General features: G+C 32.9%; 1 protein-coding gene across 9 annotated transcripts in view; it reads right to left on the reverse strand.

The window, feature by feature from the left end:
- The window catches only part of LOC139425903 (uncharacterized), a 135,090-nt gene that overhangs the window by 11,511 nt on the left and 106,189 nt on the right, over positions 1-17,390 (reverse strand). For 6 of the 9 annotated variants that reach the window (XM_087159695.1, XM_087159693.1, XM_087159690.1 and 3 more), the window contains 8 exons: positions 15,770-15,814; positions 11,390-11,565; positions 10,023-10,095; positions 9,797-9,943; positions 7,324-7,353; positions 4,972-5,370; positions 2,134-2,406; positions 1,423-1,695 (listed from right to left, as the gene is read on the reverse strand). In XM_087159695.1, coding sequence (XP_087015821.1) covers positions 1,423-1,695; positions 2,134-2,406; positions 4,972-5,370; positions 7,324-7,353; positions 9,797-9,943; positions 10,023-10,095; positions 11,390-11,565; positions 15,770-15,814 — 1,416 coding nt within the window. The remainder of the gene's footprint in view (positions 1-1,422; positions 1,696-2,133; positions 2,407-4,971; positions 5,371-7,323; positions 7,354-9,796; positions 9,944-10,022; positions 10,096-11,389; positions 11,566-15,769; positions 15,815-17,390) is intronic. The other 3 variants (XM_087159694.1, XM_087159692.1, XM_087159696.1) reach the window with 3 other exon arrangements.

The following is a 17,390-nucleotide window of genomic DNA, read 5'->3' on the forward strand; positions in this document are numbered from 1 at the left end:
TTTTCAACTTCTGTTTTCTCTGGCAATCGAAGAGATTTTTAATTGCGTCTTCTTCAGTATTGATTTTATCGGATTTTTATAGCATTTTTGTCTTGAATTAAGTATTAATTTTTGTAAAGTAATAAAACTTGGTTAAGGATGAAATAAAGGCACAAAAATTGCCCTACTACGGTGTAGGCCTTATCAGCAAGAACCTTCCTCAGCGTCCAAACACAAAATGACTGGAGTAGGTAACGAGACCAACACGTTGCTGTAGAATAAAGTGATTTAACTAGTAGAGTAAGGAGAAAAAACTTTAGCAAGGTAACACAAAAGGGATATATACAAGTGTGCAGCAGTTGAGTCAGAATCTCAAAGTTCAAGTTATAGAAATTAAAATGATTTTAAAACGTTTGGAAAGAATGGGATACTAGAAAAAATCATTAACTAAATTATTAGAAACTTTCAAAAGACGATTCCCAGAAGACCAGACCGATACAAAGAGTAATGTAGAATTATTTTAGCAGATGAGAACTCAAACCTATGATTAGTATCCCAATCGTGTTGGATGATCCTGATTTTGGAGAAGTTTTTCCTGTTCTTTAAGTCTATATGTTTAAGAAAACCATTATCCAATATACAAAAGACCACACTAAAACGAAATTTGATAACTACCCCAGCTATTAATTATTCGATACTGCGTTCAGCTTCTCACTTCAACTTTTGGGACTCCCAGCAATATTTTGAAAAATTCTAATAATCTTGTTAATAATAATCTTTCCTAATGTTTGAAAATCAATTCTAATTTGATTTCTGCATCTTGTACCCAGAGGTTCTCATCCAGCCACCTCACGCCTGTTTCTTATCTTTTTTTCTTTATAACTTTGTCCTAGATCATTCCTCTTCTTTTCCTATTGGTTAAGCAGCTTTATTCTATAGCAATGTGTAACCTTTTCCAGTCATTTGTGTTTCGACATTAAGGATTATTCTTGTTTGTGGAACTGAAACTATAGTATATCCATTTCTGCGTCTTGATTTGTTCTCTATTCACATTGTTTTGCTTTATTTATACATAGCACAAAGCACATCCTTTCTTTATTTAATTATTCCTTTATTTTTCTTTCTGTTCGTATTTATTTTCATTCATTTTTAACATAATTTCGAATATAAATATTAAGAGCATTGATTTTACGGAACATATTAAACGTAGCAGCGTGTTACTATTTAGCCTAGTATATAAAGTCCTTTACTTTTTACTGTAATTTTTCTTATCTCTGCTTGTTTTATGACTGTTATATATTTAATTTTGCAACGATAGTTTATTAAAACCGTTGGAATTAATACTTATTTGCTTTATATCTCACTTCATCATTACTTGCTTTGAATCTCATGACAAAAAGGAATTCAGTGTTTCAAAATCCAACAAATAAATTAAACACTTACCAATGATTGCGATGGACAAAGATGATGAGGCAAAATTATTGTTATACTCAGCTGTGCATTTATATACTCCCCTGTCTTCTTTTTGTGCTTCAGAGATAAACAGTGTGTTGTTTGAAAGCAAATTTATGCGATCGTTCTCCTCAATAACATTGTTTCCAAGACTCCAAATTGCTGCTTTTGCTGATTGAGGACCTTTTACGATGCAATCAAGCTGGAGAGGTGAACCAACTGTTGGATTGTTAGTAACTAAGCTGACCTCAGTTTCGAGAGGTTCTAAAAGGAAAAATAAGCTCACATAAGATTTTAAATTTACAGACAATACAGTTTGTTTACTTACGCATGGTGAATAGTAGCATGCATTTATATTTTATTTAATTATTGAAAAATTAAAATCTTAAAATTAACAACAAAAATACAATTTTGTTTAAGTGAATCGTGCTTCAACTCCTCTGTTTTCTTTTTCAATCGAACAGATTTTGGTATTTTTACCCTAGCAGCATGTCAGTATTTAACTAAGCATATAAAATTATTTGCCTTCTACCGTTATTTTTTGTCTTTATCTCTTCTTGCACTGTCTGTTGCGTATATAATTTTGCAACGATAGTTAATTAGAACTGAATAGATTAATACTTATTTGATTTATACGGATATTCCCATGATAATAAAGAATTCAAAGTGCTTCAAAATCCAACAAATAAATTCATCACTTACCAATGATTGCGATGGACAAAGATGATGAGGCAAAATTATTGTTATATTCAGCTGTGCATTTATATACTCCACTGTCTTCTTTTTGTGCCTTGGAGATAAACAGTGTGTTGTTTGAAAGCAAATTTATGCGATCGTTCTCCTCAATAACATTGTTTCCAAGACTCCAAATTGCTGCTTTTACTGATTGAGGACCTTTTACGATGCAATCAATCTGGAGAGGTGAACCAACTGTTGGATTGTTAGTAACTAAACTGACCTCAGTTTCCAGTGGTTCTAAAAGGAAAAGTAAGTTCACGTAAGATTTTAAATTTACGGACAATACATTTTGTTTACTTACTCATGGTGAATAGTAACATGTATTCATATTTTATTTAATTATTGAAAAATTAAAAGATTAAAATTAACAACAAAAATATATTTTTGTTTTGAGCGAAATCTGTGCTTTGTTTTCAAAGCTAAACATATATTTTATGGTAATAACGTTAAAACTCATTTAAATAAATTGTTCTATTAGATCCAGACTAAAATAATTTTGACATTTCTGGTGCTTTATTTTTTAAAAACAATTCTGCCTCTCAAAGAGTTAACAATTATTTCACTTTACTTGAACGTTCTTTTTAGGCATTCAGTAACTACTGAATGCAATTTATAGGTAATAAGAACGTTGTTATATGACTAACAAATGAAATCCAATTCCAAATGAAGTGTCCTGTTTTTACCAAAAAGCTGTTAAATAAATGCCTAATTACAACATTGCCTAAATTATTTAGGATACTTCTTACTGTACAGAAATAAACACAATTTTAGTTAGAAGTATATAAATAAGGTTTTATATACATTTAGTCAAAAGAGAGTAGTCGAATGCTATGAATTTTAAACAAAAGGACATATTTTCATCTGGCCACAATTAAAATTTTCATATGCAGCTTAAGTTTAAAGTAATTCCATTAATTATATATAATTATAACTACTATATCTAATTGGCCGCATTTTTAAAATTATGTACTTAACGCTTATAAATAATCCGACAATTTACTTTAAGTATAGCTACGAAATTAAGCAATTTTTTTTTAAAAATGTTTAATTAGCGCCAAAGCCAATTTCAGAAATTGACATGTGAGACCGCTCATAAATGTCACGCTTTCTTTTCTCAATATTTTTGATCTCCTCCTTCCTTTTTTTTTTTTTACAAAGTATCATATTTAAAGGCCGGGTGATAGCCTGGTTGGTAGGGAGCTGGGCCCATGTCCAAGAGTTCGTGGGTTCGATATCCGCCGGCCGAGGACTCCGCGTATATTGAATGGTGACTGATGCAAGTTAAATCTGTCGAGTCGTAAAGTCCTTCATGTTCCCATGACAATTCAATACCTCTGGCGGGTACTGATCCAGGAGTTCCCTTGTCTTCTGGATTGGGTTCAAAATTACAAGGCTACGGAGTTAAACATTAGTAGTCGTAAACTCAAAATTGAGTCGGCTGTTCAACGACGGATATAAAATATAAAATGAAAAAGTATAATACTTTACTCTCTATTCCCCCTTGTCACATGCCGTGCTATATTACAAAAACATCAATTCAGAAACAAAACATATGTTATAAATGATATTTATTATTTTAACTACGCCCTTTAATGACATTTATGAGCATTAGAATAACAATGCTTAGATGTGTATAGTCTGTCTATGGAAAGAAATTCCCTAACTATTCGTCTGAAGGAGTGGCGGGGACTATGGTTACGAGGTTCAACTATTTCAAGTAGAGGTGTTGGGTCAGTGTTTAAGCAGGTTTTGGCTCTGATCGACGAGATATTGGAAGAGAAACTCCCCTCTTTGAAATAAGCTATTTCTTGTTTCCATAGTAGCAAACGGTCTCAGACTTTGTGGCGATAGACAAACAAATAGACAAACTATTACTATTATTACTTTGATGAAAAAAATAACGAAGATATTAGAAACTTGATTTAAAAATATTTTATTTTAACTCAAATGTGTGATGTCCGACTTCTTGACACCACACCTATGTTCTTTTACAGGCGGCCCCTAAGAGAAATATTTTATACCTTAAAGTTGTATATAAGCTCATATTACATTGGAAATTGGTTAATGCACAAGAGGATTCATTTTTTTGTTAGCAATAGCTAGTTATCGAAGAAACAGAAAAACATATTTTAATCGGAGCATTATCCAAATCTAACTAACATGGAATACAATTGTGTTTTGCGGCAATGTTTTCATCAATGCAATTCTTTTTTTAAAAGTAGACTTTTCACTTCTTTTTAAGTGACCAGTAAAGTTCCATCCTATATTTCATCATCGATATATTATTTTTTTGTTATAGAACTTTATTTGTAATGCTGGTTAAACAACTTAAGTGATTCTTAAATATCTAATTTTTAATCCGTGTCTGTAAACTCGCATGTTTTAGATACGAACAAATGAACAGATTTTTTCATACACATAGAGGGCCCCGAAAAAAAATTTGTGCTCAGAACTGTGACGTGTGCGTTGTTGTGTAAATTAGAACTTGCATAATATACAATGAACTTTGGTGAAATTAAAATTATTTAGATTTTAGGCGCATAGTGATTAAGGTAAGGTTAAGTTATTTAAGGTTATGATTAAGTAAGAGTATTATGTTGCAACCACAAGTTAACTTGCTACTCTCATAGTGTTAGCGGCGCATCTTTATTTGATTGGGTAAATCATTGCCAAAGCACTCAAGAAGACTTGTTCCATTCTTAATTTCGCTTACATCTAAGCAGATTTTTTTTTAAATTTAAATGCATTAAAAACAAACTCTCTTAATACAGAATACCAGATATGAATTATCAGTGTATTTACCTTGTAGATATTGAAAAGGTGGCGGTAAAGATGTAGTTGATGGAAGAAGAGGTGTTAAAAGTTTTGATTCTTTGAAACGACCCTCTTCAGTGTAATACGTTGCTCCATACGATGGCTGTACTTCAATGGTTAGTGTTACATTGTAGACAACGACTGCATCACTTATTTCATTGTAAGCTCGGCATGAATATTTACCATTGTCCTGATAGACAAGAGATCGAATGACTAAAGTAAAATCGTATTTCATGTCATATCGGCGACTTGACAGGGGCAGCATTGAAGTATTATGGTACCAAGAAACAGTAGGCCTTGGAGTACCGATAGCTTTACAAGGCAGTTCAGCTGGCATTCCGATACGTCCTTTTACCTCACGTACACTAGGTAATATTTGGGCTGGTTCTATATTGAAGAGAAAAAAAACATGCATGACTCGTTAGTATGTGGTTACAAAGGTTGTAACTGGAGGAATGTTGGAGACAGGGCTGCGGCTTCAATTTTGGGGATGCTCTTCAGGCTCTCTGCGGACTTTGGAGTACACTTGCAATGGATTCCATCACACGTTGGAATCAAAGGTAACGAGATGGCGGACTCACTGGCTAAAGATGCTTCTTTGGAACCTCTACAGCCAGATCTACCTTCCACTTTCAACGAGGTCTTTTCAGAGTGCAAAAAAATGTTTATGGACCTCTGGAGGGTTCCTCCTCCGCATAGTTGGTATTTCGGAAAACGACCTGGAAGTGCCTTGCTTTTTGAGGGACCTAGAAGCCAGCAGACTTGTTTATCCCGCTTTGCAAGTGGTCACTTGAGGTGTCTCTCGTATGTTCAGGGGCAAAAGACTTTTGGACTTTGCACTAAATGTAGGACTGCTCAGGCTTCGCCCGAGCATATTTTAAACTGTATCGATTTTAAGATCGACGAGGTTTTTTCAAAACCTCATCTGTTTTTAGACTTCCTGGACATTTTTGGACTTATGGAATTGGTCTAATTGGGATGGACCTCTTGGGGATTAGAAACAACACAAAGGTTGTTTTATGAATTATAATCATACATGCTAAGCGATCATAAGATATAAATAGTAATTGCAAGCGAGATGTTTCTTAAAAATAAAATAATTCGCGACAAGGAAAACATGTTAAGTTTTTCTGTTAAAAATTTTTGGAACGAAATGTTGCAATTTGGAATAGACTTTTGTGTTCAAATTTTAAATTTATGCAGAAAGTAAACTTTATTTTAAAAACTGCACAGAAGAATGCAAGCAGTCACGCAACAGCAAAAGCGGCGTAAAAAACAGATTACGGTTTCGCTTTACTTAAAAGAAGCTACCGAAAACATCCATTCAGATATAATGTACAGTAAAAAAAAAAATCTATTTTTCAAAAGCGAAAATCAATCATTAACAAAAAAATTGGCAATTCTATTTTTCTTCATAACATTAGTATTTATGTCTGAGAAATCTACCAAAAATTCGCATTAAAAACATTAAAAAAAACTAACTTTTAAATATTGAAAGAAATGACATTTATTGCGTTGATTGTTGTTTACCTTTTTTTTTCAAATTGTATAAACGGAATTAGGAATCTAGTTAGAAATCTTTTTATAAAACTTCAATATTTGAAACTACGGGCCGGGATAGCCTGGTTGGTAGGGCACTGGACCCATGTCCAAGAGGTCGTGGGTTCGATCCGGTGATCGAACTGGTGACCGATGCACGTTAAATCTGTCTAGTCTCAAAGTCCTCCGTGTTCCCATGACAAATCATACGTCTGGGGGTACTGATCTAGAAGTTGCTTTGTCTTCTGGATTGGGTTCAAAATTACAAGGCTACGGAGTTGAACATTAGTAGTCGTAAACCCAAAATTGGGTGTGCTGTTCAATGACGGTTATAAAATAAAATATTTGATACTCAAGAGATGTTTTGTTATTAAAAATTTACTAAACTTCTCCAACTCAAATCATGCATTTATGTGTTCAAGTTTCGAAGGAAGTATGTCCGGTCACATAATATGACCACGACCGGAGATCTCTTTACCCGTAAGCTGACCGAAGGCGTTATGAACGGTGTATGCCTTGGAAGTAAAATAGCCAGTTCTTAAAAACTCAGCCTCTTCTTTGGAAGAGGAAACACATTAAATTCATTTCCTAAGTGGCGCTTTGTTAGTGGGCGCTTGTTAAGTGGGCGCTATGTTGAATTGATTAAGACTATGGTTGTTATTATTAATTGTTGATAAAAATTACTGTTCTACGATTGGTAATAAATTCTACGCATTTAAAAGGTGTAGTTTGAACACATTTTACTTTTGATGTAGGTTTCATAAAAAAGACTAAATATAAGTAATTGGAAGAAAATGTTACCTGGCTTTATTGGTGGGGGTGGCAGTTCCTCTAAAATAAAAAGAAACCAGTAAAATATAGCACTAAAAATAAAAATTTACTCTCCCATTATGTACTGCACACTTTCAATTTAAAACTTAACATTGATAATCAAATCATTAGACTCAGATCACAAGGTTAATATCAATAAGTCTCTAAATTTTAGTATCAATTTTTTTTAAAAATTTTATATCCTTGTGCATGTTAGTGTAAATATTACTTTCCCTGAAATGCACATCTAGAAAAAAATATTGCAATTATTAATGTTAATTAATTACAAAAGTTGAAAAATAGAAATAAGTGAAATGAATCCACGGAAAGAAACCGGTCGATTTCATTGAACCAGAGAATTTAAACGAATGGGCCTGTAGCTATTTAAAAAAGAAAGAAATACCGTATCATCTTAATCTAAGTCGCTAAAATGTTCAAAATTATTATGAGCATGATACGTAAATACAAGATGCTGATTTGAAACCAACATAGATCGAAGAAAATGCACTGATACACATAATGTCCAGTGTCGTTCTAGAAGAAATATAAATTAGATCATTATCTATTTATAGTCCCTGATGAGGGAGGTAGGTGCCTAATTTACGTCGCACTTAAGCTTTTTTATTTCCCATGAGCTGCACAATCAAGTCTTCCCAATGAACAGACCTAGTGCGCTCTCCAGAAGTGGTATCCACTCTATCAGGACCACCACAATGGGTGAGATACCGTTGGCCATGTTAATTTGGACGTCTAGTTTCTGCCACACTAGATGGCAGCACCGAGACTCTATTTGGATGCTAAAGTGCTCTAGGAATTTAATTTTGCCGGAAATGCCAAGATCCAATAAAGCACTCCAGGGATCTTTTACATGCCGCATAATCATACGGCATGGCCGCTGAGAATTTTGTGCATCCCGAAAATCCGGTGTCTGGGTCGGGGATCGAACCCGCAGACTTGGGCTCAGAACGCTGACGACAAACCAATTGCGCCACCCAGCCACTTCGCACTTAAGCTACAACATTGGATATTGACGACGACTATTGGAAACCTCACTAAGGAGGATCCGAAGAAATACCATCACAATTTCGATCTTCTGGGGAGGGGTTTGCTCTCTATCTTTGGTACCTGAGGTCCTGCAAGCGAAGGAGAACAGTTTAACGAGGACCGATATCATGCACCATCGGTCCCTACACAGGCTATGCGAAGTTCTCCTTTAACAGCTTACTGACCGTAGCCAGTGACGTTTGACTACGGTGTTCCACTGCGGGACTATCCCCGACGAAAGTTTCAGTAAATGGGATACAGCAGCATTTCTTTCTAGAAGTTGCAAAGCATTAGCCTCCATATGATTTAGAATGTTTAGCCACCAGACCATTCATTGCAGTTCAAGATAGCTCAAGGAAAGCAATTAGATTTCGATTTGTGAATATGTTCTTGATTTTATGTTATAACAAGGTATGCAGTTATTATAGATAAATAACTCTCTTTTACCTTAGCTTTAGGTATTACCCGTTAAAGCTAAATTACTATCATACTTCTGTTATTCAAAATTGAATATCATTAAACAATTTGATGAAAGTGCGAGATACGTTCTTTCTAGTATAGAAAATCCATTTGCATGTGAATTAACTAATATTCTAGATGACATTTTTTATACTTCGTAAAGCAGTGTTCCTAACCTATTTGGACCTAATTCCCCCTTACCATTATTGTTATAGAAGTTTATTTTCCCTTTCAATAGCACCAGAAAAATAAGCTTCCCAGTGTTATTAAAATATCTTTACTATTATTTTTTATTTTTTTCTCTGTTGAAAAGAAAATAGTGTAATTTTAACGAAATTTAGAGAGAAAATGGTGCCTTTCGAATTAATGGAAAGGCGACAGTTTTTGCCGGCTCTGTGACAAAGCGATAGTTTTGGAAACTTTGAGCTTAGGGGTGATAGGACCAATATTTAATAACGGGTTTTGTCGCCAAGCCTATGTAAATAGGAGTATGCCTAGCTAGAAAATAGTAGAGCTCCGGCTATCTAACATCATTCGGAGTCACGACATTCGGATAGCACTTTCTGATTGTTTGAGAGCCAAAATTTACCGAAATAAAATGCAATAAACTTTATCTCGTAGATTGAACATGGTGTGATCGAGAAGGTGTTTTTATGTGGCGGAATCTTATACTTTCAGTTACGTATTCCTTTCCTTTACTTTTAAATTTAATCTTAACTGTTCAAACTATCTATTATACACAAATATAATGTTAAAAAATCCTTTATTTTGTGAAATAATTAGGTTTAAAAAATAACAATAGCTTAAAATGACATTTTTATCAAGTTATTCATTTTATTATTTGACGATTAAGTTGTTAATCTTTTTAATTTTTCAGTAAGTTTAATTTTTTTTGTATCGACGCGTAAAAATTTGTCCGATACAGAATTTCACTTATGTTATATTGTGCTATTAAGTCAACCTGTCTCCAGGCAAGTCAATGCACATCCGTTATCACAACATTTTCGGTTTCCTTTGCAATCTGCATCATCCTTGCAGATAGTTTCACAATCCATTTCCTCCTTTGCTGTTTTCCTCCTAATAGGTGGACAAGAGCCGAGTTTCTTTGCTGAAATGAAACACAGAATCTTTTGTTACAATAAATTTTAAATTATGGTGTCGATAAAATGATTTAAAGGCATTCTTACTCCTCATGCAGATTTTTTTGGTCTCCGCATCGGGGTCCGGTATGCATCGGGTCCCTTCTGGACAATTGGCATCCTGAAATACACGCGTCTTTAATCAATTTTTAAAATAAATCAGAATTGCTGATCTGTAATGCGATTTTTGTATTTTTCATAATATATTTTTCATTCATTTGACATGAATGTTGTGTCAAAAATTGCATAACCAAGCAAAAATTAAAAAAATTTCATATTTACATACTATGTATCGGAAGTGAGGATTGGGCACTTGCAACTCAAGAAAAATATCACTGATACGCAGATACTTAACCTATAACCTCTGCGCTAGTTGGTTGTTTATTAACAAGATGACGTGTATAAATATTGCTGACTAAGATCTGGATAACTTTTTTCACATAAGTTAGAATGTTGATTAACATGAAGTTTGTAAAAAAAACGCCGTATCGTATATCGCATTTGTTAAAATATTCTTTCTGTCGACGCCTTTTATTTAACCTAATTTATATTTTTTTCTGTATTTTTCTGTATTCATAAATGCATATTTCCATGTCGGTATAAATTTTTTTTCATAATAAGTTTATGTTTTACATGTCTTTGTCCTTGTGTTAAGTAAAAAATACCCATAGCTGTGTCAATTAACGGAACTCATATTTGACATGCTAAACCAATTAGAAATAGAATAGAAAGAGCAGTTGCTAACATGAAAAAATCCCTTTTTCAACAGCCAATCAGAATCGATACACACGCTGACGTTATTTGCAGGTACTTAATTGCATAGCCACCTGTGACTGAAAATGTCATCGAACGTCGCTAGGGGTACCTACTTAGTGTAAATACTATTTGTATTTTAAACTGTATTTTTACTCATCTAAACAAAAATTACTTTCAAGTAAATTAGGAATTAAATGACTGTTTAATTGTAATTTAATAAGTTTGTTATGTTACGATAAATGTTACGATGTTACATCATGTTACGATAAAACAGCTATTTCTGGGTTTATTCTGATTCTATTTTCGACGACTATTATGATAATTAAGAAGCCGTAGCTCAGGGGATGAAGCGTTCGCCTTCCGTTGAGGTGAACCGGGTTCAAATCCCAGCGGTGGTTGGTTGATATGAATACCGCATTCGGCTTGGTATTACCACATGACCTAAAGACACCTGTAAAGTTATAAAATAATCATCTTTCTCGAAAAAAGAGTCAGAAACTGAAAGCGTGTCTTCCAACATTGTAGGGTATTGCATATATTAAGGAAATCAAAGTCGATCGCTATAAACTTTTTTTCTTTTATCACTTGTTACTTTAATTCTTTAGATGTAATATTTTCCTACAAGACAATTTAAAGTTCCATATTTAATATCAACTTACTTCGCAGGGGTCAACGCATTTGCAAGAAGAGCAGCCGTCGACATCGATGAATTCTCTTTTAGAGACATACGGACACAGTAAATCAGTGCAATTTGAAGGAGCACATTGTGGAAAAGGAGTACTTGTTAGAACAGGTAGTATTTCAGCAGGAATTGTTCTTATTTTTAGTTCCAACGCTGTAAAGAAATTAAATTAAAACAAGTTTTTAGTCCATAAAAACGGTATGTTTCGTAATCAGTCATAAACATGGTCAATGTCATACTGGTTTAACAATAAAGCTATGAGTTTTTTAAGAAAAGCAATGGAAAAAATATTTTTGTTAATAGTAAAATGAAAATGGTCAAAACCAGGTTCTTCTATAGATAAAGAAACTATATTTGTTAGACTTAAAAAGAAAATCATGGGGATATCACTTTTTAAAGAGATGGGTAAGGGTGGGAGAGAGAGAATTTTCTGTAGTGGCAGAAAAGTTTGTTTTGAAAGAACAATTATTAGTTCTGACTAAAATCGAAATATTTTATTTAATTTTTCAGTCTACTTGAAAAAAGTTTTTTCAAAATTTTTAATCCTTTTTTGTTTTTCTCTTCCTTTTGTTTGTCAGAAAGTCGTCGAATTAAAATATTAGATAGACAAATTTGCAATTTGGTTGCAACAACAATTGTAGCTTGTATTTCTAACATACACACGATCCAGTTGAAATTTAATTCAAGAAATACTTATTTTGTAACTTTAGAGGCGTTTAGTTCATGCGATTTCTCAAACTTATCAATAAGGTCTAAGGCTTTCAGAGGTTTGTGAGACTACTCATAAATTAAGAAGGAGAACATGTATTTTTAAGCACTCTATGCCAGAAAAAAATCAAGCAAATAAGCTTGCAACTAATATCAATTACTTTACTTTTTTAATTTCAATGTCTGCATAAAGTTTCGTAAACTTCACTTAAAAATATTTTTTTTGTCTTACGTTCTTTTGCTATAATTTTAAAAATAATCAATAAAATTAAACTAAATTTTTGAAACAATTTAAAATTAATAGCAAAATTATTATTTTAAAATTTAATAACAAAAATAGTTAAAACTGCACAAGATATGAGTTTTCAAACTAATTTTTTTATACTGCTCATAAGTGGAAAAAATTTAAAAAATTTTTCATAATTTTGAAATGAATCGTATATGGCAGTGTTTCCCAAAGTGTGGTACTTGTACCCCCAGGGATACGGGAACAGTTTAGCGGGGGTACGCGTCTTGCAGCAAACGAAAATTTCAAAAAATTTTATTTAAAAATAAAGCTAGCCATTAGATTTGCGATTGCATATTTTTCTATTGGCTATTTTTTGCAGAGTTAACAGTTAATAATTAGTGGTGTCAACAGTCAGCTGTGATTTTTAACTTTTGTGCAGCTTTTTCATTGTAAAATATACGTTTATTTTTTTATTAGTGGTACACAGCGTTGCGAAAAATTTAGAAAGGGTACACAAAAGTCATAAGTTTGGGAAACACTGGTATACGACAACTAATGAAAAAGTCTGATTTGAATATCTTAAAAATTTCAAGAAATTAAAAAGTTTTTGTACTTTTCAAAAGAAAGCTGAAAACGATAAGGGGTTTCCCACAAATTGTATTTTGTATCATAAGACAAAATTTAGTAACAAATGATAATACCTTACAATAATCGTCCGAACACCAAACTGTGATAGTATAAGGAAAAAATATGAGAAAGAAAATGTTTTTGTAGTGGGATGCTTGCGTCATTTTTAATAAATCCTGTTTTTATGAATTTTTAAGATATTCATATCAGACTTTCTTCATTATATTATATCGAAATCATTTTAAGAAATATTCTATTCTTCAGAACACAAGAATAAACTTTACTTTTTTCTTTCAAACATTTGCATTATCAAGAAACTCTTTGCACTTGAAGATGAAATAAATCTCCAAATATCATAGATTCATAAATGGATCGCTTATTCTGTTCAGCGTATCTTTTGTACATCTACGCATATTTTATAACTTTTTGTTTTGTTATTTTTAGTTCAATAAGAGAGTAAGCATAATTTTTATTATCCTTTCAATAATTTGCTTTCATGTACCTTAATTTTTTTTTCAAAATTTCTTCATGATCGTTCATTCAAAACGCTTCTTTTCAATGTTTCCGACAAGCACGATATAACGAGAAGTCATATTAATATTTCTTTCGTCAATTATTATGTGATGTGTCAAACTTTATTACCTTAATTTTTTAAAATTTTAATATTTTTTTAATATTTTACTGTTATATTGAAGAATGTCAATACCTGATCAAAGCTTAGGCCTGTATATAATTATTGTTGTGCTGTTGTCGTATGCCATTAAGGCAAAGGGTGCGATTATTCTTGATTTCCAGTGGCATGCGCCACTCACCATTTACTACACGGGGAGTCTTCAGTTGGCTGTATTTGAACTCCCACTCTCACAAGCTTGACCAGCGCCCTACCAACCAGGTTATAACAGCCTCTCCACAATTATTTTTTATGACTACTCAAATAAACTCTTAATTTTCATTCTGAATTTGACTAATTAGGGACAGTTTGACTAAGTATACACTCTCAGAAATAAAATTCTCACTTTTGACGATTCTGAAATCTTTAAACTGTATTTCTTTAATTTTGAGAATCATTTCGTCGCGAAATCACATGATTTGCGAAGAAACGCTAACTCTGAAATGCATGACGAAAATGTTTCCTTAACTTGGAACCTCATCGCAGTGCACTGAGGGGGATTGTTAACTGGAACGATGAAACTAGAATGAGGACTAGATGGTTAAAACTAGAATGACGATATAAGCCGAGCGGGCTGCATGGTAGTCAAGGAGTCAGCCTATTATACAAGAAAGATCCCGGGTTCGAATCCCGCTTCTGGCATAGGTGTAATTTATCTTTCTATTCTCACCTTTGGTGTGACGTTGATCCACTATATGGTGCCCACAAAAAAGTAATCAAAAATGCCACCATTTATTTATTATTTTTTTTTTCTCCGTAAAAAGAATGTCGAACGATTTTTTACTTTTGTCGAAATCCTCGAAGAAGTGGCGATAGTTATTTCGTTACTTTGACATTACGCTTACTCGGAGCATATACCAGAAAATGGTTTCGACAAAAACGAAGAAAGTTTCGTGAGATTTCAGTATCCATTTTTTACTGTGTTAACGAAAAGACATCAATGCTTTAGAATCAGGAATGATGTCTGTTTTTTGTATGCTTTTATCGGGAACCTGGTCTTCACGTTGATGTGAGGACATTGGTAGTTGCACGACAATAATGTCTGCAGATTATATTTTTGCATTTGTTTTATTAATATACTTTTACACTATTTTAAATCACTCACAGAAAATTATATTATGCATCATAAATTTTTGTTTTATGTATGTGTATACATCTGTGGGTATTCGAATTTTTTCGTGAAAGGTATAGTAAATCTACTCATAAATTTTTGAATGTAAAATTATCGTAGAATCTATCAGGGTCCTGTTTTCACTAATGTGTAAAAATAAAGATTTAAATAAAATAATGAAGTAGGTAAATATAAGGTAAAAATAGCACAAAAATCATATCTTACAAAGAGTTGCAGTTTTGAAATAAGGAATTAAAGACTTGATTAATTTCTTTTCAGAAGAATAATTTGTGAAAGTCCATATGCGTTGTAAAATATTTTGTGAAGAGAGCGTTTTAAGCATAAATTTTTTTTACAAAAGGTTTCTTTAACTAATCCAGGTATCGCATAAAATTACCCCTGTTTCTGTATACTTTCCAAACAGATTTATGTTCTAACATTTTATGAAATTTATTGATCAAAATCAGTCATGGTAAGTTAAAAGTTCTCTTTGTCCTCATTATAAATTTGCTTAAAACATTCTGTATGGCGAATTCTAACTAGCTTATTGATACATCGACTCTAGTACTGACGCAATATCCATCAGGATTTTGTTCAGGCATTTTGTGAAAAGTCCATTTTTGGGGAAATTTGTTTAGTGGACTAAATGCTGAAGGTTCTCGTGTTTCTTTCAATGTAATGCAATTTATTATAAGTTTCAGTAAGCATAAATTACTAATTATAAATTTGTTCTCAAAGGCAGATTTGTCTCAAATACCTGATTCCGGAGTTAAATTATCTTTTAGGTCGGGTTTATGTTCAGTCTCAAATGTTCAGGCATTTTGCGAAAAGTCCATTTTTGGGGAAATTTGTTTAGTGGACTAAATGCTGAAGGTTCTCGTGTTTCTTTCAATGTAATGCAATTTATTATAAGTTTCAGTAAGCATAAATTACTAATTATAAATTTGTTCTCAAAGGCAGATTTGTCTCAAATACCTGATCAAAATTTGAATGATTTATAATCTAAACGTACTTTCATTTTCTTGTTGTTGAGGTACTGGTCGTAGTATAGAAAGAGCTGTAATCATAGAGTAATTAAAAACATGCAGTCATTAAAAAATGAAAACAAATAAAAATGTTGTTTGTTAAAACTGTAAAATAAAGCTAACAAGAAATATTTATTTAGAAAGTTTTTTTTTAAATTAAAAAATTTTTTTTTAAAAGAAAGTTATTGAATTTAATCGGCCTCACCACGGCGAGGGGGTGTCGCTGGGCGGAACGGGTGAAGTACGTCGGGAGAATGTTCTCCTGGTAGGGCCACCCAAGGAGTGAAGGCCGTTCCACTTTGCTCAGCTAACGACTGCAGGTGAGTCCAGAGGTCAAGTCAGTCTTCTGCCCTAGTGGTTCCTCTAACTAAAAAGAAGCTGCAAACACCCCTTCTCTTTTTTGCTTTGGTGCTTCTTTTAAGCAGCTACTGGTTGATCGGGACTTTCTGCAGATATATGGGGAACTGACGCAACGGGGCTTTCTGGACCTGGTCTAGGCTTTCCTTCTCCAGGAGGATGTGTATCAACAACAACTGAATTTCCTTTTTTTTTTTTGCCTCGGAAGATGCTGCAAGTGTTGCTCTTTAACATTTCCCGATGGGCACCTATGAACCTAAGTCACGGAGGCGAGCAACATTACCCACGTCACGCAAAAGAGGATAAGACAGAGAGAAACATCCATCCATGCCTTGAGCGGCGGTATTCGAACCCACAACCTTGGGCTGGCATTTTGAAAAGTAAGTAAAATTAAAAACTTTGAAGTGACTTGGCATAGTCTATAACAAAAAATAAATATGATAGCAAATAAGGAATGTCCGTGCTATTTGCAAAGAAAAAAAAAATCTATTGGCAAATATTTAATTGTAAAAATTTCTACTATAAATTAAGGTATCTACAGAAAATTTACAAACCATTTAAATACATTAAAAAGAACCATTAATCACCGATTCAAACAAAAAAATTACTTTGAATCGAATATTAAGAATAAAATAAAGAATAAAATTAAAAGTTCAAGTTGAAATGGTCATATCAGCATGCAATGGGCATGAGTGTCAGTTCTTTTAAGAGTCAGTCAGGCTTGAATACTCGACTTTTCTAATTTTGTTGAAAGTTGCAGGATATGTTCTTTATGTGAAACTATTAGACATATATTGCTTAGTTTATTTTTTATTTTTGAGAAAAAAATTCTTCAAGGTTTTCGGCTGGTTCAAAACTGGAACTCCTCAGGAATTTTGAGAAAAACAGATATATTTATTTTCGATAATACTTTTTGAGAGATGGTTGAACATGGCATGGACAATTATTTTGTGTTCTATTACTTCCACGTTAATTATGAAGATATAAATACTTTTAGTGGACCTTTTCAGCAAAGGTCATTCAAAAATTTTCAAAATTAAACTCTTACGCAGCTTCTCAATGTTTAGAAAAAGTATTTTTCTCGAAACTATTGAAAAGTATCTTTTAAGCCGATCTACTGTGACAAATCTGCAAAAATTGTCTTCAATTTTGAACTCGTCTCCCTCCATCTCATTGAATTCCGATGAATAAAGCAAAACAATTTCATTAATCAACATTATTTAATAAATCAAGATGATGAATATTAATTAA

The sequence above is a fragment of the Parasteatoda tepidariorum genome, chromosome 3, assembly GCF_982258835.1.
Source record: "Parasteatoda tepidariorum strain Cologne lab strain chromosome 3, Ptep-v5.0, whole genome shotgun sequence".
NCBI lineage: Eukaryota > Metazoa > Arthropoda > Arachnida > Araneae > Theridiidae > Parasteatoda > Parasteatoda tepidariorum.